This window comes from Oncorhynchus nerka, unplaced genomic scaffold (assembly GCF_034236695.1).
Source record: "Oncorhynchus nerka isolate Pitt River unplaced genomic scaffold, Oner_Uvic_2.0 unplaced_scaffold_1264, whole genome shotgun sequence".
Taxonomy (NCBI): domain Eukaryota; kingdom Metazoa; phylum Chordata; class Actinopteri; order Salmoniformes; family Salmonidae; genus Oncorhynchus; species Oncorhynchus nerka.
This window is the reverse complement of record NW_027040074.1, coordinates 74,774-100,000: the sequence shown is the minus strand read 5'-3', so window position 1 is coordinate 100,000 and position 25,227 is coordinate 74,774. Positions and strand designations below refer to the sequence as shown.

Here is a 25,227-nt window from a genome sequence, read left to right as displayed (position 1 = left end):
CTATCATCCAGAAGGCGAGGTCAGTACAGGTGCATCAAAGCTGGGACTGAGAGACTGAAAAACAGCTTCTATCTCAAGGCTATCAGACTGTTAAACAGCCACCATTGAGTGGCTGCTGCCAACACACTGTCATTGACACTGACCCAACTCCAGCCACTTTAATAATGGGAATTGATGGGAAATGATGTAAATATATCACTAGCCACTTTAAACAATGCTACCTTATATAATGTTACTTACCCTACATTATTCATCTCATATGCATACGTATATACTGTACTCTACATCATCGACTGCATCCTTATGTAATACATGTATCACTAGCCACTTTAACTATGCCACTTTGTTTACTTTGTCTACATACTCATCTCATATGTATATACTGTACTCGATACCATCTACTGTATGCTGCTCTGTACCATCACTCACTCATATATCCTTATGTACATATTCTTTATCCCCTTACACTGTGTATAAGACAGTAGTTTTAGAATTGTTAGTTAGATTACTTGTTGGTTATCACTGCATTGTCGGAACTAGAAGCACAAGCATTTCGCTACACTCGCATTAACATCTGCTAACCATGTGTATGTGACAAATAAAATTTGATTTGATTTGATTTGATGCTGTCTGTCTGCCAGTAGATGCTGTCTGTCTGCCAGTAGATGCTGTCTGACCGTAGATGCTGCCTGACCGTAGATGCTGTCTGCCAGTAGATGCTGTCTGTCTGCCAGTAGATGCTGTCTGTCTGCCAGTAGATGCTGTCCGTCTGCCAGTAGATGCTGTCTGGCAGTAGATGCAGTCTGACAGTAGATGCAGTCTGACAGTAGATGCTGTCTGCCAGTAGATGCTGTCTGTCTGCCAGTAGATGCAGTCTGACAGTAGATGCAGTCTGACAGTAGATGCTGTCTGCCAGTAGATGCTGTCTGTCTGCCAGTAGATGCTGTCTGTCTGCCAGTAGATGCTGTCTGCCAGTAGATGCTGTCTGTCTGCCAGTAGATGCTTTCTGGCAGTAGATGCTGTCTGACAGTAGATGCTGTCTGACAGTAGATGCTGTCTGGCAGTAGATGCAGTCTGACAGTAGATGCAGTCTGACAGTAGATGCAGTCTGACAGTAGATGCTGTCTGACAGTAGATGCTGTCTGTCTGCCAGTAGATGCTGTCTGCCAGTAGATGCTGTCTGCCAGTAGATGCTGTTTGACAGTAGACTCTGACAGTAGACTCTGTGTGTCGAGTTAGATAATAACAGTGTAAGCGATGATCCAGTTGGTGGGGTAGTTTCCAGGGATCATCTAAATTCCAGGTAATTACTTAAAAATCTGGGGTAAACTGCCCAAAATATTCAACATCCTCGGGTTTCTATGGTTTTGTGTGAGAATACAAGACTCTTAGTAACATGAGCACAGAAATCATTCTGTATGAATTTTCATTCCTGGAATTAGTTTAGGCCATAATTCTAATCTCTGTCTAACGCTCTAGGGTTTTTAATGATCCCATGTATAGTAACTGTTAGTGCAGAGGGTTTACCTACTGTATCGACTAGTGGTTCCCAACCAGGGGTACTAGGAGTGGGGGACTTGGCCTGTCCACATGGGGTACATGAGAAGACTCATAACACCATAAGCCTACTGGTAAAATGAGAACGAATCAAATTGAATGTTATTGGTCACATACACGTGTTCAGCAGATGTTATTGGTCACATACACGTGTTCAGCAGATGTTATTGGTCACATACACGTGTTCAGCAGATGTTAATGCGAGTGTAGCGAAAAGCTTGTGTTTCTAGCTCCGATAGTGTAGTAATATCTAACATGTAATATCTAACAAATTACACAACATACAGTGGGGCAAAAAAGTATTTAGTCAGCCACCAATTGTGCAAGTTCTCCCACTTAAAAAGATGAGAGGCCTGTAATTTTCATCATAGGTACACTTCAACTATGACAGACAAAATGAGAAAAAAATCAGAAAATCCCATTGTAGGATTTTTAATGAATTTATTTGCAAATTATGGTGGAAAATAAGTATTTGGTCACCTACAAACAAGCAAGATTTCTGGCTCTCACAGACCTGTAACTTCTTCTTTAAGAGGCTCCTCTGTCCTCCACTCGTTACCTGTATTAATGGCACCTGTTTGAACTTGTTATCAGTATAAAAGACACCTGTCCACAACCTCAAACAGTCACACTCCAAACTCCACTATGGCCAAGACCAAAGAGCCGTCAAAGGACATCAGAAACAAAATTGTAGACCTGCACCAGGCTGGGAAGACTGAATCTGCAATAGGTAAGCAGCTTGGTTTGAAGAAATCAACTGTGGGAGCAATGATTAGGAAATGGAAGACATACAAGACCACTGACAATCTCCCTCGATCTGGGGCTCCACGCAAGATCTCACCCCGTGGGGTCAAAATGATCACAAGAACGGTGAGCAAAAATCCCAGAACCACACGGGAGGACCTAGTGAATGACCTGCAGAGAGCTGGGACCAAAGTAACAAAACCTACCATCAGTAACACACTACGCCGCCAGGGACTCAAATCCTGCAGTGCCAGACGTGTCCCCCTGCTTAAGCCAGTACATGTCCAGGCCCATCTGAAGTTTGCTAGAGAGCATTTGGATGATCCAGAAGAAAATTGGGAGAATGCCATATGGTCAAATGAAACCAAAATATAACTTTTTGGTAAAAACTCAACTCGTCGTGTTTGGAGGACAAATAATGCTGAGTTGCATCCAAAGAACACCATACCTACTGTGAAGCAGGGGGTGGAAACATCATGCTTTGGGGCTGTTTTTCTGCAAAGGGACCAGGACGACTGATCCGTTTAAAGGAAAGAATGAATGGGGCCATGTATCGTCAGCAAGGGCATTGAAGATGAAACGTGGCTGGGTCTTTCAGCATGACAATGATCCCAAACACACCGCCTGGGCAACGAAGGAGTGGCTTCGTAAGAAGCATTTCAAGGTCCTGGAGTGGCCTAGCCAGTCTCCAGATCTCAACCCCATAGAAAATCTTTGGAGGGAGTTGAAAGTCCGTGTTGCCCAGCAACAGCCCCAAAACATCACTGCTCTAGAGGAGATCTGCATGGAGGAATGGACCAAAATACCAGCAACAGTGTGTGAAAACCTGGTGAAGACTTACAGAAAACGTTTGACCTCTGTCATTGCCAACAAAGGGTATATAACAAAGTATTGAGATAAACTTTTGTTATTGACCAAATAATTATTTTCCACCATAATTTGCAAATCAATTCATTAAAAATCCTACAATGTGATTTTCTGGATTTTTTTCCTCATTTTGTCTGTCATAGCTGAAGTATACCTATGATGAAAATTACAGGCCTCTCTCATCTTTTTAAGTGGGAGAACTTGCACAATTGGTGGCTGACTAAATACTTTTTTGCCCCACTGTATACCCAATACACACAAATCTAAGTAAAGGAATGGAATTAAGAATATATAAATATATGGACGAGCAATGTCAGAGCGGCCTAGACTAAGATACAGTAGAATAGGATAGAATACAGTATATATATACAGTATATAACGGGCTACAGAGTGGCATAGACTAAGATACAGTAGAATAGGATAGAATACAGTATATAACGGGCTATATAACTAAGATACAGTAGAATAGTATACAGTATATAACGGGCTACAGAGTGGCATAGACTAAGATACAGTAGAATAGAATAGAATACAGTATATAACGGGCTACAGAGCGGCCTAGACTAAGATACAGTAGAATAGAATAGAATACAGTATATAACGGGCTACAGAGCGGCCTAGACTAAGATACAGTAGAATAGAATAGAATACAGTATATAACGGGCTACAGAGTGGCATAGACTAAGATACAGTAGAATGGGATAGAATACAGTATATAACAGGCTACAGAGTGGCATAGATTAAGATACAGTAGAATAGGATAGAATACAGTATATAACGGGCTACAGAGTGGCATAGACTAAGATACAGTAGAATAGGATAGAATACAGTATATAACAGGCTACAGAGTGGCATAGACTAAGATACAGTAGAATAGGATAGAATACAGTATTTACACAGTATATAACAGGCTACAGAGTGGCATAGACTAAGATACAGTAGAATAGAATAGAATACAGTATATAACGGGCTACAGAGTGGCATAGACTAAGATACAGTAGAATGGGATAGAATACAGTATATAACAGGCTACAGAGTGGCATAGACTAAGATACAGTAGAATAGGATAGAATACAGTATATAACAGGCTACAGAGTGGCATAGACTAAGATACAGTAGAATAGATAGAATACAGTATATAACAGGCTACAGAGTGGCACAGACTGAGATACAGTAGAATAGGATAGAATACAGTATATATACACAGTATATAACAGGCTACAGAGTGGCATAGACTAAGATACAGTAGAATAGAATACAGTATATAAAGGCTACAGAGTGGCATAGACTAAGATACAGTAGAATAGGATAGAATACAGTATATGGGGCTACAGAGTGGCATAGACTAAGATACAGTAGAATAGGATAGAATACAGTATATATACACAGTATATAACGGGCTACAGAGTGGCATAGACTAAGATACAGTAGAATAGGATAGAATACAGTATATATACACAGTATATAACGGGCTACAGCGTGGCATAGACTGAGATACAGTAGAATAGGATAGAATACAGTATATATACACAGTATATAACAGGCTACAGAGTGGCATAGACTAAGATACAGTAGAATAGGATAGAATACAGTATATAACAGGCTACAGAGTGGCCTAGACTAAGATACAGTAGAATAGGACAGAATACAGTATATAACAGGCTACAGAGTGGCATAGACTAAGATACAGTAGAATAGGATAGAATACAGTATATATAACAGTATATAACGGGCTACAGAGTGGCATAGACTAAGATACAGTAGAATAGGATAGAATACAGTATATATACACAGTATATAACGGGCTACAGAGTGGCATAGACTAAGATACAGTAGAATAGGATAGAATACAGTATATATACACAGTATATAACGGGCTACAGAGTGGCATAGACTAAGATACAGTAGAATAGGATAGAATACAGTATATATACACAGTATATAACGGGCTACAGAGTGGCCTAGACTAAGATACAGTAGAATAGGATAGAATACAGTATATAACGGGCTACAGAGTGGCATAGACTAAGATATAGTAGAATAGGATAGAATACAGTATATATACACAGTATATAACTGGGCTACAGAGTGGCCTAGACTAAGATACAGTAGAATAGGATAGAATACAGTATATAACAGGCTACAGCGTGGCATAGACTAAGATACAGTAGAATAGGATAGAATACAGTATATAACGGGCTACAGAGTGGCATAGACTAAGATACAGTAGAATAGGATATAACACAGTATATAACAGGCTACAGAGTGGCATAGACTAAGATACAGTAGAATAGAATAGAATACAGTATATAACGGGCTACAGAGTGGCATAGACTAAGATACAGTAGAATGGGATAGAATACAGTATATAACAGGCTACAGATATAGATTAAGATACAGTAGAATAGGATAGAATACAGTATATAACGGGCTACAGAGTAATAGACTAAGATACAGTAGAATAGGATAGAATAGTATATAACAGGCTACAGAGCATACTAAGATACAGTAGAATAGGATAGAATACAGTATATAACAGTATATAACAGGAGTGGCATAGACTAAGATACAGTAGAATAGGATAGAATACAGTATATATACACAGTATATAACAGGCTACAGAGTGGCATAGACTAAGATACAGTAGAATAGAATAGAATACAGTATATAACGGGCTACAGAGCGGCATAGACTAAGATACAGTAGAATAGGATAGAATACAGTATATAACAGGCTACAGAGTGGCATAGACTAAGATACAGTAGAATAGGATAGAATACAGTATATAACAGGCTACAGAGTGGCATAGACTAAGATACAGTAGAATAGGATAGAATACAGTATATAACAGGCTACAGAGTGGCATAGACTAAGATACAGTAGAATAGGATAGAATACAGTATAATACAGTATATAACAGGCTACAGAGTGGCATAGACTAAGATACAGTAGAATAGAATACAGTATATAACAGGCTACAGAGTGGCATAGACTAAGATACAGTAGAATAGGATAGAATACAGTATATAACGGGCTACAGAGTGGCATAGACTAAGATACAGTAGAATGGGATAGAATACAGTATATAACAGGCTACAGAGTGGCATAGACTAAGATACAGTAGAATAGGATAGAATACAGTATATAACAGGCTACAGAGTGGCATAGACTAAGATACAGTAGAATAGGATAGAATACAGTATATAACAGGCTACAGAGTGGCATAGACTGAGATACAGTAGAATAGGATAGAATACAGTATATATACACAGTATATAACAGGCTACAGAGTGGCATAGACTAAGATACAGTAGAATAGAATACAGTATATAACAGGCTACAGAGTGGCATAGACTAAGATACAGTAGAATAGGATAGAATACAGTATATATACACAGTATATAACGGGCTACAGAGTGGCATAGACTAAGATACAGTAGAATAGGATAGAATAGAATACAGTATATAACAGGCTACAGAGTGGCATAGACTAAGATATAGTAGAATAGGATAGAATACAGTATATAACAGGCTACAGAGTGGCATAGACTAAGATACAGTAGAATAGGATAGAATACAGTATATATAACAGGCTACAGAGTGGCATAGACTAAGATACAGTAGAATAGGATAGAATACAGTATATATACACAGTATATAACGGGCTACAGAGTGGCATAGACTAAGATACAGTAGAATAGGATAGAATACAGTATATATACACAGTATATAACAGGCTACAGAGTGGCATAGACTAAGATACAGTAGAATAGAATAGAATACAGTATATAACAGGCTACAGAGTGGCATAGACTAAGATACAGTAGAATAGGATAGAATACAGTATATATACACAGTATATAACGGGCTACAGAGTGGCATAGACTAAGATACAGTAGAATAGGATAGAATACAGTATATATACACAGTATATAACGGGCTACAGAGTGGCATAGACTAAGATACAGTAGAATAGGATAGAATACAGTATATAACAGGCTACAGAGTGGCATAGACTAAGATACAGTAGAATAGGATAGAATACAGTATATAACAGGCTACAGAGTGGCATAGACTAAGATACAGTAGAATAGGATAGAATACAGTATATATACACAGTATATAAGGCTACAGAGTGGCATAGACTAAGATACAGTAGAATAGGATAGAATACAGTATATATACACAGTATATAACGGGCTACAGAGTGGCATAGACTAAGATACAGTAGAATAGGATAGAATACAGTATATAGGCTACAGAGCGGCCTAGACTAAGATACAGTAGAATAGGACAGAATACAGTATATAACAGGCTACAGAGTGGCATAGACTAAGATACAGTAGAATAGGATAGAATACAGTATATATACACAGTATATAACGGGCTACAGAGTGGCATAGACTAAGATACAGTAGAATAGGATAGAATACAGTATATATACACAGTATATAACGGGCTACAGAGTGGCATAGACTAAGATACAGTAGAATAGGATAGAATACAGTATATATACACAGTATATAACGGGCTACAGAGTGGCATAGACTAAGATACAGTAGAATAGGATAGAATACAGTATATATACACAGTATATAACGGGCTACAGAGTGGCCTAGACTAAGATACAGTAGAATAGGATAGAATACAGTATATAACGGGCTACAGAGTGGCATAGACTAAGATATAGTAGAATAGGATAGAATACAGTATATATACACAGTATATAACGGGCTACAGAGTGGCCTAGACTAAGATACAGTAGAATAGGATAGAATACAGTATATAACAGGCTACAGCGTGGCATAGACTAAGATACAGTAGAATAGGATAGAATACAGTATATAACGGGCTACAGAGTGGCATAGACTAAGATACAGTAGAATAGGATATAACACAGTATATAACGGGCTACAGAGTGGCATAGACTAAGATACAGTAGAATAGAATAGAATACAGTATATAACGGGCTACAGAGTGGCATAGACTAAGATACAGTAGAATGGGATAGAATACAGTATATAACAGGCTACAGAGTGGCATAGATTAAGATACAGTAGAATAGGATAGAATACAGTATATAATACAGTATAGTAGAATAGGATAGCAGGCTACAGAGTGGCATAGACTAAGATACAGTAGAATAGGATAGAATACAGTATATAACAGGCTACAGAGTGGCATAGACTAAGATACAGTAGAATAGGATAGAATACAGTATATATACACAGTATATAACAGGCTACAGAGTGGCATAGACTAAGATACAGTAGAATAGAATAGAATACAGTATATAACGGGCTACAGAGCGGCATAGACTAAGATACAGTAGAATAGGATAGAATACAGTATATAACAGGCTACAGAGTGGCATAGACTAAGATACAGTAGAATAGGATAGAATACAGTATATAACAGGCTACAGAGTGGCATAGACTAAGATACAGTAGAATAGGATAGAATACAGTATATAACAGGCTACAGAGTGGCAGAGACTGAGATACAGTAGAATAGGATAGAATACAGTATATATACACAGTATATAACAGGCTACAGAGTGGCATAGACTAAGATACAGTAGAATAGAATACAGTATATAACAGGCTACAGAGTGGCATAGACTAAGATACAGTAGAATAGGATAGAATACAGTATATAACGGGCTACAGAGTGGCATAGACTAAGATACAGTAGAATGGGATAGAATACAGTATATAACAGGCTACAGAGTGGCATAGACTAAGATACAGTAGAATAGGATAGAATACAGTATATAACAGGCTACAGAGTGGCATAGACTAAGATACAGTAGAATAGGATAGAATACAGTATATAACAGGCTACAGAGTGGCACAGACTGAGATACAGTAGAATAGGATAGAATACAGTATATATACACAGTATATAACAGGCTACAGAGTGGCATAGACTAAGATACAGTAGAATAGAATACAGTATATAACAGGCTACAGAGTGGCATAGACTAAGATACAGTAGAATAGGATAGAATACAGTATATATACACAGTATATAACGGGCTACAGAGTGGCATAGACTAAGATACAGTAGAATAGGATAGAATACAGTATATATACACAGTATATAACAGGCTACAGAGTGGCATAGACTAAGATATAGTAGAATAGGATAGAATACAGTATATAACGGGCTACAGAGTGGCATAGACTAAGATACAGTAGAATAGGATAGAATACAGTATATATACACAGTATATAACGGGCTACAGCGTGGCATAGACTAAGATACAGTAGAATAGGATAGAATACAGTATATATACACAGTATATAACGGGCTACAGCGTGGCATAGACTAAGATACAGTAGAATAGGATAGAATACAGTATATATACACAGTATATAACAGGCTACAGAGTGGCATAGACTAAGATACAGTAGAATAGAATAGAATACAGTATATAACAGGCTACAGAGTGGCATAGACTAAGATACAGTAGAATAGGATAGAATACAGTATATATACACAGTATATAACGGGCTACAGAGTGGCATAGACTGAGATACAGTAGAATAGGATAGAATACAGTATATATACACAGTATATAACGGGCTACAGAGTGGCATAGACTAAGATACAGTAGAATAGGATAGAATACAGTATATAACAGGCTACAGAGCGGCCTAGACTAAGATACAGTAGAATAGGACAGAATACAGTATATAACAGGCTACAGAGTGGCATAGACTAAGATACAGTAGAATAGGATAGAATACAGTATATATACACAGTATATAACGGGCTACAGAGTGGCATAGACTAAGATACAGTAGAATAGGATAGAATACAGTATATATACACAGTATATAACGGGCTACAGAGTGGCATAGACTAAGATACAGTAGAATAGGATAGAATACAGTATATATATACAGTATATAACAGGCTACAGAGTGGCATAGACTAAGATACAGTAGAATAGGATAGAATACAGTATATATACACAGTATATAACGGGCTACAGAGTGGCATAGACTAAGATACAGTAGAATAGGATAGAATACAGTATATATACACAGTATATAACGGGCTACAGAGTGGCATAGACTAAGATACAGTAGAATAGAATAGAATACAGTATATATACACAGTATATAACGGGCTACAGAGTGGCATAGACTAAGATACAGTAGAATAGAATAGAATACAGTATATATACACAGTATATAACGGGCTACAGAGTGGCATAGACTAAGATACAGTAGAATAGAATACAGTATATAACGGGCTACAGAGCGGCATAGACTAAGATACAGTAGAATAGGATAGAATACAGTATATAACAGGCTACAGAGTGGCATAGACTAAGATACAGTAGAATAGGATAGAATACAGTATATAACAGGCTACAGAGTGGCATAGACTAAGATACAGTAGAATATAATATAATACAGTATATATACACAGTATATAACAGGCTACAGAGTGGCATAGACTAAGATACAGTAGAATATAATATAATACAGTATATATACACAGTATATAACAGGCTACAGAGTGGCATAGACTAAGATACAGTAGAATAGGATAGAATACAGTATATATACACAGTATATAACGGGCTACAGAGTGGCATAGACTAAGATACAGTAGAATAGGATAGAATACAGTATATATACACAGTATATAACGGGCTACAGAGTGGCATAGACTAAGATACAGTAGAATAGAATACAGTATATAACAGGCTACAGAGTGGCATAGACTAAGATACAGTAGAATAGAATACAGTATATAACAGGCTACAGAGTGGCATAGACTAAGACACAGTAGAATAGGATAGAATACAGTATATATACACAGTATATAACGGGCTACAGAGTGGCATAGACTAAGATACAGTAGAATAGAATACAGTATATAACAGGCTACAGAGTGGCATAGACTAAGATACAGTAGAATAGAATACAGTATATAACAGGCTACAGCGTGGCATAGACTAAGATATAGTAGAATAGGATAGAATACAGTATATATACACAGTATATAACGGGCTACAGCGTGGCATAGACTAAGATATAGTAGAATAGGATAGAATACAGTATATATACACAGTATATAACGGGCTACAGAGTGGCATAGACTGAGATACAGTAGAATAGGATAGAATACAGTATATAACAGGCTACAGCGTGGCATAGACTAAGATATAGTAGAATAGGATAGAATACAGTATATATACACAGTATATAACGGGCTACAGAGTGGCATAGACTAAGATATAGTAGAATAGGATAGAATACAGTATATATACACAGTATATAACGGGCTACAGAGTGGCATAGACTAAGATACAGTAGAATAGGATAGAATACAGTATATATACACAGTATATAACGGGCTACAGAGTGGCATAGACTAAGATATAGTAGAATAGGATAGAATACAGTATATATACACAGTATATAACGGGCTACAGAGCGGCATAGACTAAGATACAGTAGAATAGGATAGAATACAGTATATATACACAGTATATAACAGGCTACAGAGTGGCATAGACTAAGATATAGTAGAATAGGATAGAATACAGTATATATACACAGTATATAACGGGCTACAGCGTGGCATAGACTAAGATATAGTAGAATAGGATAGAATACAGTATATATACACAGTATATAACGGGCTACAGAGTGGCATAGACTAAGACACAGTAGAATAGGATAGAATACAGTATATAACGGGCTACAGAGTGGCATAGACTAAGATACAGTAGAATAGGATAGAATACAGTATATATACACAGTATATAACAGGCTACAGAGTGGCATAGACTAAGACACAGTAGAATAGGATAGAATACAGTATATAACGGGCTACAGAGTGGCATAGACTAAGATACAGTAGAATAGGATAGAATACAGTATATATACACAGTATATAACGGGCTACAGAGTGGCATAGACTAAGACACAGTAGAATAGGATAGAATACAGTATATAATAGTGGCATAGACGGGCTACAGAGTGGCATAGACTAAGATACAGTAGAATAGGATAGAATACAGTATATATACACAGTATATAACAGGCTACAGAGTGGCATAGACTAAGATATAGTAGAATAGGATAGAATACAGTATATATACACAGTATATAACGGGCTACAGTGGCATAGACTAAGATACACATACAGATACAGGCTACAAGTGGATATAGTAGAATAGGATAGAATACAGTATATATACACAGTATATAACGGGCTACAGAGTGGCATAGACTAAGATACAGTAGAATAGGATAGAATACAGTATATAACAGGCTACAGAGTGGCATAGACTAAGATACAGTAGAATAGGATAGAATACAGTATATAACAGGCTACTTCAGGGGTTCTCCGGGCAGAAGCAAATTGAACTCGGTGGTACAGTAACCCAAATAGGTTGGGGACCACTGCTATAGATAATACACATCAACACAAGGAGATAAAACACTATATTATATATTTGACCAGAGCGCTTTGGGCCCTGGTCCAGGAAGTACACTAGATAGGGTTTAAGGTACCATTGGGGACACAACTCTCAACGTCCTCCCTGTGATGCAGTAGCTCTTCTTCTCTTCTCCAGGGACGGGTTCTAAGGTTCCGTCAGGTTTTCATTAGGGAACCGCACATAAGTCTTTGAAGCGGGAACTCGAGCCAGAACAATCTCGATTTAATTTCCTGAGTTTTGCCCCATTTAACAACTCCTACAAAAGTCAGAGCTCTTTAACAGAGTTTAGAAAATAAAAACAAGGGGGGGGATCTACATTTTAATGTTGTTGTTTTATGTTTCTGGACGCTGTCCCATTTCGCTGGCTCGTTGTGGCAGCAGTGTAGAGAGCGGAGGGTTGTGTTCCAAAAGGCCCTCTATTCCCTATAAAGTGCACTACTTTTTGACCAGAGCCCAACGGGAGCGAATGGTCCAAAGTAGTGCAATATATAGGGAACAGGGGGCCGTTTGGAATGCACTCGTGGGTCCCTGTCTTAGCTGGTTGGGTTAGAGAGAGAACTGAGAGACCGGGGATTCCGGTTGGGAAGTTCCTGTCAGTTGCCTCAGTATGTCTACAAGGACATCTAGGCCAGCTGCAACAGGACATACCCACCACCACCTCTCTCTAGGCCAGCTGCAACAGGACATACCCACCACCACCTCTCTCTAGGCCAGCTGCAACAGGACATACCCACCACCACCTCTCTCTAGGCCAGCTGCAACAGGACATTCCCACCTCTCCTCTCCTCTCCTCTCCTCTCCTCTCCTCTCCTCTCCTCTCCTCTCCTCTCCTCTACCTCTACCTCTACCTCTTTTCTTCTCTTCTCTCCCCCCCCCTCCCCTCCTCTCCTCTCCTCTCCTCCTCTCCTCTCCTCCCAGTAGTTGTGTAACCCTGTAGGTACTACACATACATACAAGCCTTCTGACATCACATAGAACTGTCCTACTCTAATCTAACAAAAAACAAATCACTGTAAATCACAAGATTGTGAGATTTATTGTAATTGTTTGACATGAACGCCATGGGAACGATGCTAGACCACGATAAGGCCTTGACAGACAGTTTCCCTTCGGTGATAAGGCTGAGAGGGGATCTATTGTATCTCTTATCTGGTTAGGAAGCGGCTGTCATACTCACAGCTCCTCAAGGAAGTGAAGGTTGGAGAGGGCACCGGAGGACAACAGGGTCAGGTTGTTCATACTCAGATCACTGTGGAAAGAAGAGGAGAGAGTGGCAGAAAGAGAGGGAGAGAGGGAGAGAGAGAGAGAGAGAGAGGGGGGGAAGAGAGAGAGAGAGAGAGGGGGGGAAGAGAGAGAGAGAGAGAAAGAGGAAGGGGAGAGAGAGGCAGAAATAGAGATAAAAGAGAGAGAGAGGGGGTGATAGGGAAAGAGAGAAAGAGAGAGAGAGAGAGAAAGAGAGGGAAAGAGATAGAGAGAGACAGAGAGAGAGAGAGAGAGAGAGAGAGAGAATGAGAGGGAAAGAGAGAAAGAGAGAGAGAGAGAGAGAGAGAGAGAATGAGAGGGAAAGGAGAAAGAGAGAGAGAGAGAGAGAGAGAGAGAGAGAGAGAGAGAGAGAGAGAGAGAGAGAGAGAGAGAGAGAGACAGAGAGAGAGACAGAGAGAGAGAGAGAGAGAGAGAGAGAGAGAGAGACAGAGAGACAGAGAGAGAGAGAGAGAGAGAGAGAGAGAGACAGAGAGAGACAGAGAGAGAGAGAGAGAGAGAGAGAGAGAGAGACAGAGAGAGAGAGAGAGAGAGAGAGAGAGAGATTAACATTACAGATCACAACACTTTTCCAGCTGTTCTGTTTATGTATTGAGAACTGAAACATCATGTGACTAAGCTCCAAAAGTTGAGTGAAACTTAAAATGCGACAATTTAATCGTTCGTTTCCCCCCCAACTCATAATTTCAGCAAATTTTCCACTGTCAGTTATACGTCTTTATTCTGTGGGTGTTGGATTTCTGGAAGAGTGCAAGAATACAGCTGTGCTGTGCTGAGGTCACACACACACACACACACACACACACACACACACACACACACACACACACACACACACACACACACACACACACACATACACACACACACACCCCGGAGATGACAGCAGCTCAGTGTACTACATGTTGTAACCTAGTATGTTCACATGGGTTAACAACATCTCCAAGGTTTCCCTTCCTCAGCGATCCACTAAATCTCACCCCCCTTTAGCGCAGCGATCTACTAAATCTCACCCCCTTAGCGCAGCGATCCACTAAATCTCACCCCCTTAGCGCAGCGATCCACTAAATCTCACCCCCTTAGCGCAGCGATCCACTAAATCTCACCCCCTTAGCGCAGCGATCCACTAAATCTCACCCCCTTAGCGCAGCGATCCACTAAATCTCCCCTTAGCGCAGCGATCCACTAAATCTCTCCCCTTAGTGCAGCGATCCACTAAATCTCACCCCCCTTAGCGCAGCGATCCACTAAATCTCACCCCCCCCTTAGTGCAGCGATCCACTAAATCTCACCCTCCTTAGCGCAGCGATCCACTAAATCTCACCCCCTTAGCGCAGCGATCCACTAAATCTCACCCCCTTAGCGCAGCGATCCACTAAATCTCACCCCCCTTAGCGCAGCGATCCACTAAATCTCACCCCCCCTTAGCGCAGCGATCCACTAAATCTCACCCCCTTAGCGCAGCGATCCACTAAATCTCATCTTAGCGCAGCGATCCACTAAATCCCCCCTTAGCGCAGCGATCCACTAAATCTCACCCCCTTAGCGCAGCGATCCACTAAATCTCACCCCCTTAGCGCAGCGATCCACTAAATCTCACTCCCCCTCAGCGCAGCGATCCACTAAATCTCCCCCTTAGCGCAGCGATCCACTAAATCACACCCCCCTTAGCGCAGCGATCCACTAAATCTCACCCCCCTTAGCGCAGCGATCCACTAAATCTCACCCCCCCCCTTAGCGCAGCGATCCACTAAATCTCACCCCCCCCTTAGCGCAGCGATCCACTAAATCTCACCCCCCCTTAGCGCAGCGATCCACTAAATCTCACCCCCTTAGCGCAGCGATCCACTAAATCACACCCCCTTAGCGCAGCAGCGATCCACTAAATCTCACCCCCTTAGCGCAGCGATCCACTAAATCCCCCCCCTTAGCGCAGCGATCCACTAAATCCCCCCTCCCTCAGCGCAGCGATCCACTAAATCCCCCTCAGCGCAGCGATCCACTAAACCCCCCTCAGCGCAGCGATCCACTAAATCTCACCCCTCCTTATCTCAGATTTCAACAGAGCCAGGTGGAGTTCATCCAGAAGCCCCAGAACAAACACCTGACTGTACAGTCCGATCCCTCCACTTCACACTACATCAAAGGGGGAGGAGTCAACACAACACCTTGATGAGATACATACACATCCAGCACTAAGACAGAGGGGAACACAGTCCCTTGGCAGGAAGCTGAGGACTGAGGAGGGTCAACACTGACTGGCCTGACAGGACGGGGGGGGGGGGGGCACTGTGCAGTCAGTGGACCTGGGATAGAGTGGCACCTGGACAGCTCCCTATTCCCTATATATAGTGCACCAGGGCCCATAGGCCTCTGGTCTAAAGCAGTGCACTACAAAGGGGATGGGGGTGTCGTTTGGGACATATTAAGTACAGCAGGGCAGTGAAGTGACACCAACAGGGGTCTTAACAGAAACATCTGTCAACGCTACAAAACAGCTCTCGGACCAACCCGTGTGTGTGGCTGAGTGTGTGTGTGGCTGAGTGTGTGAGGCTGTGGGTGTGTGTGGCTGAGTGTGTGTGTGGCTGAGTGTGTGTGTGGCTGAGTGTGTGAGGCTGTGGGTGTGTGTGTGTGGCTGAGTGTGTGTGTGTGGGTGTGTGTGTGTGAGGCTGTGGGTGTAAGGCTGTGGGTGTGTGTGGCTGAGTGTGTGAGGCTGTGGGTGTAAGGCTGTGGGTGTGTGTGGCTGAGTGTGTGAGGCTGTGGGTATAAGGCTGTGGGTGTGTGTGGCTGAGTGTGTGAGGCTGTGGGTGTGTGTGGCTGAGTGTGTAAGGCTGTGGGTGTGTGTGGCTGAGTGTGTGTGTGGCTGAGTGTGTGTGAGGCCGTGTGTGTGTGTGTGTGTGTGTGTGTGTGTGTGTGGCTGAGTGTGTGAGGCTGTGTGTGTGTGTGTGTGTGTGTGTGGCTGAGTGTGTGAGGTGTGTGTGTGTGTGTGTGTGTGTGTGTGTGTGTGTGTGTGTGTGTGTGTGTGTGTGTGTGTGTGTGTGTGAACCACCGTCCCCCTAGCTGCAGCCTCCACGGCCGTGGGAACTAGACTGTAAACCACCATCTTTCAGACTTCTAGGAGTTGTAGGTCTCTGTCCCAAATGACACCCTATTCCCTATATAGTGCACTACTTTAGACCAGAGCCCTATTCCCTATATAGTGCACTACTTTAGATCAGAGCCAATGGGCCCTGGTCAAAAGTAGTGCACCTTATAGAGTGCCATTTGCCATACACAACGAGATTCAGAATAGTTTTCAGATAAGAGTTAGTCAGAGTGAGGGGTGGGCAGGACAGTTGATCAGGGCCTTCAGATAAGAGTTAGTCAGAGTGAGGGGTGGACAGGACAGTAGATCAGGGCCTTCAGATAAGAGTTAGTCAGAGTGAGGGGTGGACAGGACAGTAGATCAGGGCCTTCAGATAAGAGTTAGTCAGGAGTGAGGGGTGGACAGGACAGTAGATCCGGGCCTTCAGCTACGCCAATGAAAACAAATGAATGAAATCAACAGAAAAGAACTCCCAAAGCGACAAAGGCCTTGACTGAACAATCGTTAAATAACAGCATCTGTAATACCAAGAGGAGGAACACACACATGGTTCTGAGCTCCTCCGGTCACTAAACCAACACAACTGGGCTTGCAATTTACACAGAGTCAACAACAACAACCATGTCAGGAATAAACACACAACTACCTGTCCACAACCACAGATGGACTGTTACACAGTCAAATGTTGTACCACTCTCTTTCTATCATTAACAGTTGATTTGGTCTATCTCATTATCTAGATAGTCTATGAGAAGCTGAAGTGTCCATCTCATTATCTAGATAGTCTATGAGAAGCTGAAGTGTCCATCTCATTATCTAGATAGTCTATGAGAAGCTGAAGTGTCCATCTCATTATCTAGATAGCCTATGAGAAGCTGAAGTGTCCATCTCATTATCTAGATAGTCTATGAGAAGCTGAAGTGTCCATCTCATTATCTAGATAGCCTATGAGAAGCTGAAGTGTCCATCTCATTATCTAGATAGTCTATGAGAAGCTGAAGTGCAGCATTGTGGTTCTGAAACTCCTCTGGGTATGGGACCAGGCCAACAGCACAGTGTGATTTAGCTGAAGTGCAGCATTGTGGTTCTGAAACTCCTCTGGGTATGGGACCAGGCCAACAGCACAGTGTGATTTAGCTGAAGTGCAGCATTGTGGTTCTGAAACTCCTCTGGGTATGGGGCCAACAGCACAGTGTGATTTAGCTGAAGTGCAGCATTGTGGTTCTGAAACTCCTCTGGGTATGGGACCAGGCCAACAGCACAGTGTGATTTAGCTGAAGTGCAGCATTGTGGTTCTGAAACTCCTCTGGGTATGGGACCAACAGCACAGTGTGATTTAGCTGAAGTGCAGCATTGTGGTTCTGAAACTCCTCTGGGTATGGGGCCAACAGCACAGTGTGATTTACAGCTTCCCTGCTTGTTTTAGTTGGACGGTTGTCAGGTCTGTTGTATTACAGTAGACAGACAGACATATGAGGCAGAGGGACTCAACCCATCTAAATGTGTGTGTCTGAACACAGTGAAATGGCAGGTCATGTGATTTCCAGCTACAGTGGTAGCTTAGCGTACAAGTCACAGCCAATCTACTCTCTCATCTCTACACGTGTGGGGTTGTTATTTTGACAACACCACAACAGATGGTAACTAATGATCAGTTTTTTTATTTTAATTTGATTGGGATCCCCATTAGCTGTTGAAGAAGCAGCTGCTATCCGTCCTGGGATCCACACAAAACATAGAACATGACAAAATACAGACCACTAATGGAGATGGGTCTTCTGTATGTAATATGAACCCAGCCTGGGGGCAGTATATTGATTACATGACACAAAGCCACATCACAGTAATCTAATTATAAGTGGTGTTCTATTCCATGTAAAAAAAAACTAAAGGTTCTGAGGTTCTTATTTGTTTTTCTTTTTTTCTACTGTGTTATTGACTTGTTAATTGTTTACTCCATGTGTAACTCTGTGTTGTCTGTTCACACTGCTATGCTTTATCTTGGCCAGGTCGCAGTTGTAAATGAGAACTTGTTCTCAACTAGCCTACCTGGTTAAATAAAGGTGAAATAAAATAAATAAAATAAAATCCTGTATAAATAACTCATCAACTGTGACTGTATCCAGCTAGTATTCTATTAGTATACGTACGGAGTATTCAGAAAGTATTCAGATCCCTTGACTTTTTCCACATTTTGTTACGTTACAGCCTTATTCTAAAATTGCTTTAAAAAAAATCTGTTTTTCCCCCCTCATCAATCTACACACAAAACCCCATAATGACCAAACAAAAACAGGTTTTTAACTGAAATATAACATCTGCTTAAAAGTTTTCAACTCTTTTCTCGGTACTTTGTTGAAGCACCTTTGGCAGTGATTACAGCCTCGGTGTAACGGCAGACTTCCTCCTCTTCGTCTGAACGGTGTAACGGCAGACTTCCTCCTCTTCGTCTGAACGGTGTAACGGCAGACTTCCTCCTCTTCGTCTGAACGGTGTAACGGCAGATTTCCTCCTCTTCGTCTGAACGGTGTAACGGCAGACTTCCTCCTCTTCGTCTGAACGGTGTAACGGCAGACTTCCTCCTCTTCGTCTGAACGGTGTAACGGCAGACTTCCTCCTCTTCGTCTGAACGGTGTAACGGCAGATTTCCTCCTCTTCGTCTGAAGAGGAGTAGCAAGGATCAGTACGCAGCGTGGTAAGTGTCCGTGTTTTAATAGAAAAGACTGAACACTATGAAATACAAAAACAATAAAGTGAATCTAAACGAACCGAAACAGAGTCCCGTGTGACACAAACACTGACACAGGAAACAGTCCCGTGTGGCACAAACACTGACACAGGAAACAGTCCCGTGTGGCACAAACACTGACACAGGAAACAGTCCCGTGTGGCACAAACACTGACACAGGAAACAGTCCCGTGTGGCACAAACACTGACACAGGAAACAAACACCCACAAACCAACAGTGAAACCCAGGCACAAACACTGACACAGGAAACAAACACCCACAAACCAACAGTGAAAATATGGTTCTCAATCAGGGACAACGATAAACAGCTGCCTCTGATTGAGAACCATATCAGGCCAAACACAGAAATAGAAAAACATAGAAACACAAACATAGACTGCCCACCCCAACTCACGCCCTGACCATACTAAATAAAGACAAAACAAAGGAAATAAAGGTCAGAACGTGACACTCGAGTCTTATTCGGTATGATGCTACACGCTTGACACAACTGTATTTGGGGAGTTTCTCCCATTCTTCTCTGCAGATCCTCTCAATATATGTCAGGTTGGATGGGGAGCGACGCTGCACAGCTATTTTATCTCCAGAGATGTTCGATCGGGTTCAAGTCCGGGCTCTGGCTGGCCCACTCAAGGACATTGACAGACTTGTCCCAAAGCCACTCCTGCATTGTCTTGGCTGTGTGCTTAGGGTCGTTGTCCTGTTGGAAGGTGAACCTTCGCCCCAGTCTGAGGTCCGGAGCGCTCTGGAGGAGGTTTACATCAAGGATCTTTCTGTACAGTGCTTGGTTCATCTTTCCCTCGATCCTGACTAGTCTCCTCGTCCCTGTCGCTGAAAAACATCCCCACAGCATGATGCTGCCACCACCATGCTTCACCATAGGGATGGTGCCAGGTTTCCTACAGACGTGACACTTGGCATTCAGGCCAAAGAGTTCAATCTTGGTTACATCAGACCAGAGAATTTTGTTTCCCATGGTCTGAGAGTCCTTTAGGTGCCTTTTGGCAAACTCCAAGCAGGTTGTCATGTGCTTTTTACTGAGGAGTGGCTTCCGTCTGGCCACTCTACCATAAAGGCCTGATTGGTGGAGTGCTGCAGAGATGGTTGTCCTTCCGGAAGGTTCTCCCATCTCCACAGAGGAACTCTGGAGCTCTTTCAAAGTGACCATCGGTTTCTTGGTCACCTCCCTGATCAAGGCCCTTCTCCCCCGATTGCTCAGTTTGGCCGTGCGGCTAGCACTAGGGAGAGCCTTGATGGTTCCAAACTTCTTCCATTTAAGAATGATGGAGGCCACTGTGTTCTTGGGGACCTTCAATGCTGCAGACATTTTTTGGTTGCCTTCCCCAAATCTGTGCCACGACACAATCTTGTCTCAGCGCTCTACGGACAATTTTTTCGACCTTATAACTTGGTTTTTGTTCTGACATGCACTGTCAACTATGGGACCTTATATAGACAGGTGTGTACCTTTCCAAATCATGTCCAATCAATTGAATGTACCACAGGTGGACTCCAATCAAGTTGAAGAAACATCTCAATGATGATCAATGGAAACAGGATGCACCTGAGCTCAATTTCGAGTCTCATAGCAAAGGGTCTGAGTACTTCTGTAAATAAGGTATTTCCAATTTCTATTTTCAATCAATTTTGCAAACATTTCTAAAAACGTTTTTTGCTTACTCATTATGTTACATTACTGTGATGTCATTATGGGGTACTGTGATGTCATTATGGGGTATTGTGATGTCATTATGGGGTACTGTGATGTCATTATGGGGTACTGTGATGTCATTATGGGGTATTGTGATGTCATTATGGGGTACTGTGATGTCATTATGGGGTACTGTGATGTCATTATGGGGTACTGTGATGTCATTATGGGGTACTGTGATGTCATTATGGGGTACTGTGATGTCATTATGGGGTACTGTGATGTCATTATGGGGTATTGTGATGTCATTATGGGGTATGTGATGTCATTATGGGGTATTGTGATGTCATTATGGGGTGACTGTGATGTCATTATGGGGTACTGTGATGTCATTATGTCATTATGGGGTACTGTGATGTCATTATGGGGTACTGTGATGTCATTATGGGGTACTGTGATGTCATTATGGGGTACTGTGATGTCATTATGGGGTATTGTATTGTGTCATTATGGGGTACTGTGATGTCATTATGGGGTACTGTGATGTCATTATGGGGTATTGTGATGTCATTATGGGGTACTGTGATGTCATTATGGGGTACTGTGATGTCATTATGGGGTACTGTGATGTCATTATGGGGTACTGTGATGTCATTATGGGGTACTGTGATGTCATTATGATGGGGTACTGTGATGTCTGTGATGTCATTATGGGGTATGGGGTTGTGATGTCATTATGGGGTATTGTGATGTCATTATGGGGTACTGTGATGTCATTATGGGGTATTGTGATGTCATTATGGGGTACTGTGATGTCATTATGGGGTACTGTGATGTCATTATGGGGTACTGTGATGTCATTATGGGGTACTGTGATGTCATTATGGGGTACTGTGATGTCATTATGGGGTATTGTGATGTCATTATGGGGTACTGTGATGTCATTATGGGGTACTGTGATGTCATTATGGGGTATTGTGATGTCATTATGGGGTACTGTGATGTCATTATGGGGTACTGTGATGTCATTATGGGGTATTGTGATGTCATTATGGGGTACTGTGATGTCATTATGGGGTATTGTGATGTCATTATGGGGTATTGTGATGTCATTGATGGGGTATTGTGATGTCATTATGGGGTACTGTGATGTCATTATGGGGTACTGTGATGTCATTATGGGGTACTGTGATGTCATTATGGGGTACTGTGATGTCATTATGGGGTACTGTGATGTCATTATGGGGTATTGTGATGTCATTATGGGGTACTGTGATGTCATTATGGGGTACTGTGATGTCATTATTTATGGGGTACTGTATGTCATTATTGATGGGGTACTGTGATGTCATTATGGGGTACTGTGATGTCATTATGGGGTACTGTGATGTCATTATGGGGTATTGTGATGTCATTATGGGGTATGTGATGTCATTATGGGGTACTGTGATGTCATTATGGGGTATGTGATGTCATTATGGGGTACTGTGATGTCATTATGGGGTATTGTGATGTCATTATGGGGTACTGTGATGTCATTATGGGGTACTGTGATGTCATTATGTCATTATGGGGTATTGTGATGTCATTATGGGGTACTGTGATGTCATTATGGGGTATACTGTGATGTCATTATGGGGTACTGTGATGTCATTATGGGGTACTGTGATGTCATTATGGGGTACTGTGATGTCATTATACTGTGATGACTGTGATGTCATTATGGGGTATTGTGATGTCATTATGGGGTATTGTGACTGTATTATGTCATTATGGGGTATTGTGATGTCATTATGGGGTATTGTGATGTCATTATGGGGTATTGTGATGTCATTATGGGGTACTGTGATGTCATTATGGGGTATTGTGATGTCATTATGGGGTATTGTGATGTCATTATGGGGTACTGTGATGTCATTATGGGGTACTGTGATGTCATTATGGGGTACTGTGATGTCATTATGGGGTACTGTGATGTCATTATGGATGGTACTGTGATGTCATTATGGGGTACTGTGATGTCATTATGGGGTACTGTGATGTCATTATGGGGTATTGTGTGTAGATTGGTGGGTGGGAGGGGGGGGGGGGGAGTATTTCATACCTTTCAGAATAAGTCTGTAATGGAACAAAATGTTTAAAAAAGTCCAGGGGTTTGAATACTTTCCGAAGGCACTTCATAAATAAATATGTGTGTGTGTGTGTGTGTGTGTGTGTGTGTGTGTATGTATGTGTGTGTGTGTGCGTGTATGCGTGTGTGTGTGTGCGTATATATGTATGTATGTATGTATGTATGTATGTATGTGTGTGTGTGTGTATGTGTGTATGTGTGCGTATGTGTGCGTATGTGTATGTATGTATGTGTGTGTGTGTGTGTGTGTGTGTGTGTGTGTGTATGTGTATGTATGTGTGTGTGTATGTATGTATGTGTGTGTGTATGTATGTGTGTGTATGTATGTGTATGTATGTGTGTGTGTATGTGTGTATGTGTGTGTGTGTGTGTGTGTATGTGTGTGTGTGTATGTATGCATATGTGTGTGTGTGTGTGTGTGTGTATGTATGTATGTATGTGTATGTGTGTGTGTTTGTTTGTGTGTGTGTATATGTGTGTGTGTGTGTGTGTGTGTGCGTGTATGTGTGTATGTGTGTATGTATGTATGTATGTATGTATGTATGTATGTATGTATGTATGTATGTATGTATGTATGAATGTATGTATGTGTATGTGTGTGTGTGTGTGTGTGTGTGTATGTATGTGTATGTGTGTGTATGTGTGTATGTGTATGTATGTGTGTGTATGTATGTGTGTGTATGTGTGTGTGTTTGTGCGTGTGCGTGTGTGTGTGTGTGTGTGCGTACGGTGCTTGTGCATGTGTAGGTGCCTGTTTGTGAGTATGTCTGTGCGCTTTTGTGTGTGTGTGTGTACATGCTTGTGTGTGTGTAGATCTAGGGGTGTTAGTGAGGGGCCAGAAGGGGGCGGAGGGAGGGGCCACAGCTACTCAGTGTCTTTCCCAAGGGTCTAAAGTATCACACTGATTCTCTCTGAGGAGGAGAGTTACAGACTGATTCTCTCCGAGAGTTACAGACTGATTCTCTCCGAGAGTTACAGACTGATTCTCTCCGAGAGTTACAGACTGATTCTCTCAGAGAGTTACAGACTGATTCTCTCAGAGAGTTACAGACTGATTCTCTCAGAGAGTTACAGACTGATTCTCTCAGAGAGTTACAGACTGATTCTCTCCGAGAGTTACAGACTGATTCTCTCCGAGAGTTACAGACTGATTCTTTCAGAGAGTTACAGACTGATTCTCTCAGAGAGTTACAGACTGATTATCTCCGAGAGTTACAGACTGATTCTCTCCGAGAGTTACAGACTGATTCTCTCAGAGAGTTACAGACTGATTCTCTCCGAGAGTTACAGACTGATTCTCTCCGAGAGTTACCGACTGATTCTCTCTGAGAGTTACCGACTGATTCTCTCTGAGAGTTACCGACTGATTCTCTCTGAGAGTTACCGACTGATTCTCTCTGAGAGTTACCAACTGATTCTCTCTGAGAGTTACAGACTGATTCTCTCTGAGAGTTACAACCTGATTCTCTCTGAGAGTTACAACCTGATTCTCTCTGAGAGTTACCGACTGATTCTCTCCGAGAGTTACAGACTGATTCTCTCTGAGAGTTACAGACTGATTCTCTCCGAGAGTTACCGACTGATTCTCTCTGAGAGTTACCAACTGATTCTCTCTGAGGAGGAGAGTTACAGACTGATTCTCTCTGAGGAGGAGAGTTACAGACTGATTCCCTCTGAGAGTTACAGACTGATTCTCTCAGAGTTACAGACTGA

General features: G+C 41.7%; 1 protein-coding gene across 1 annotated transcript in view; it reads right to left on the bottom strand.

Annotated features, from left to right (window-relative positions):
- The window catches only part of LOC135569002 (leucine-rich repeat-containing G-protein coupled receptor 5A-like), a 125,694-nt gene that overhangs the window by 31,819 nt on the left and 68,648 nt on the right, over window positions 1-25,227 (bottom strand). The window contains exon 2 of the mRNA XM_065015804.1: window positions 13,815-13,886. Within this exon, the coding sequence (XP_064871876.1) occupies window positions 13,815-13,886 (72 nt within the window). The remainder of the gene's footprint in view (window positions 1-13,814; window positions 13,887-25,227) is intronic.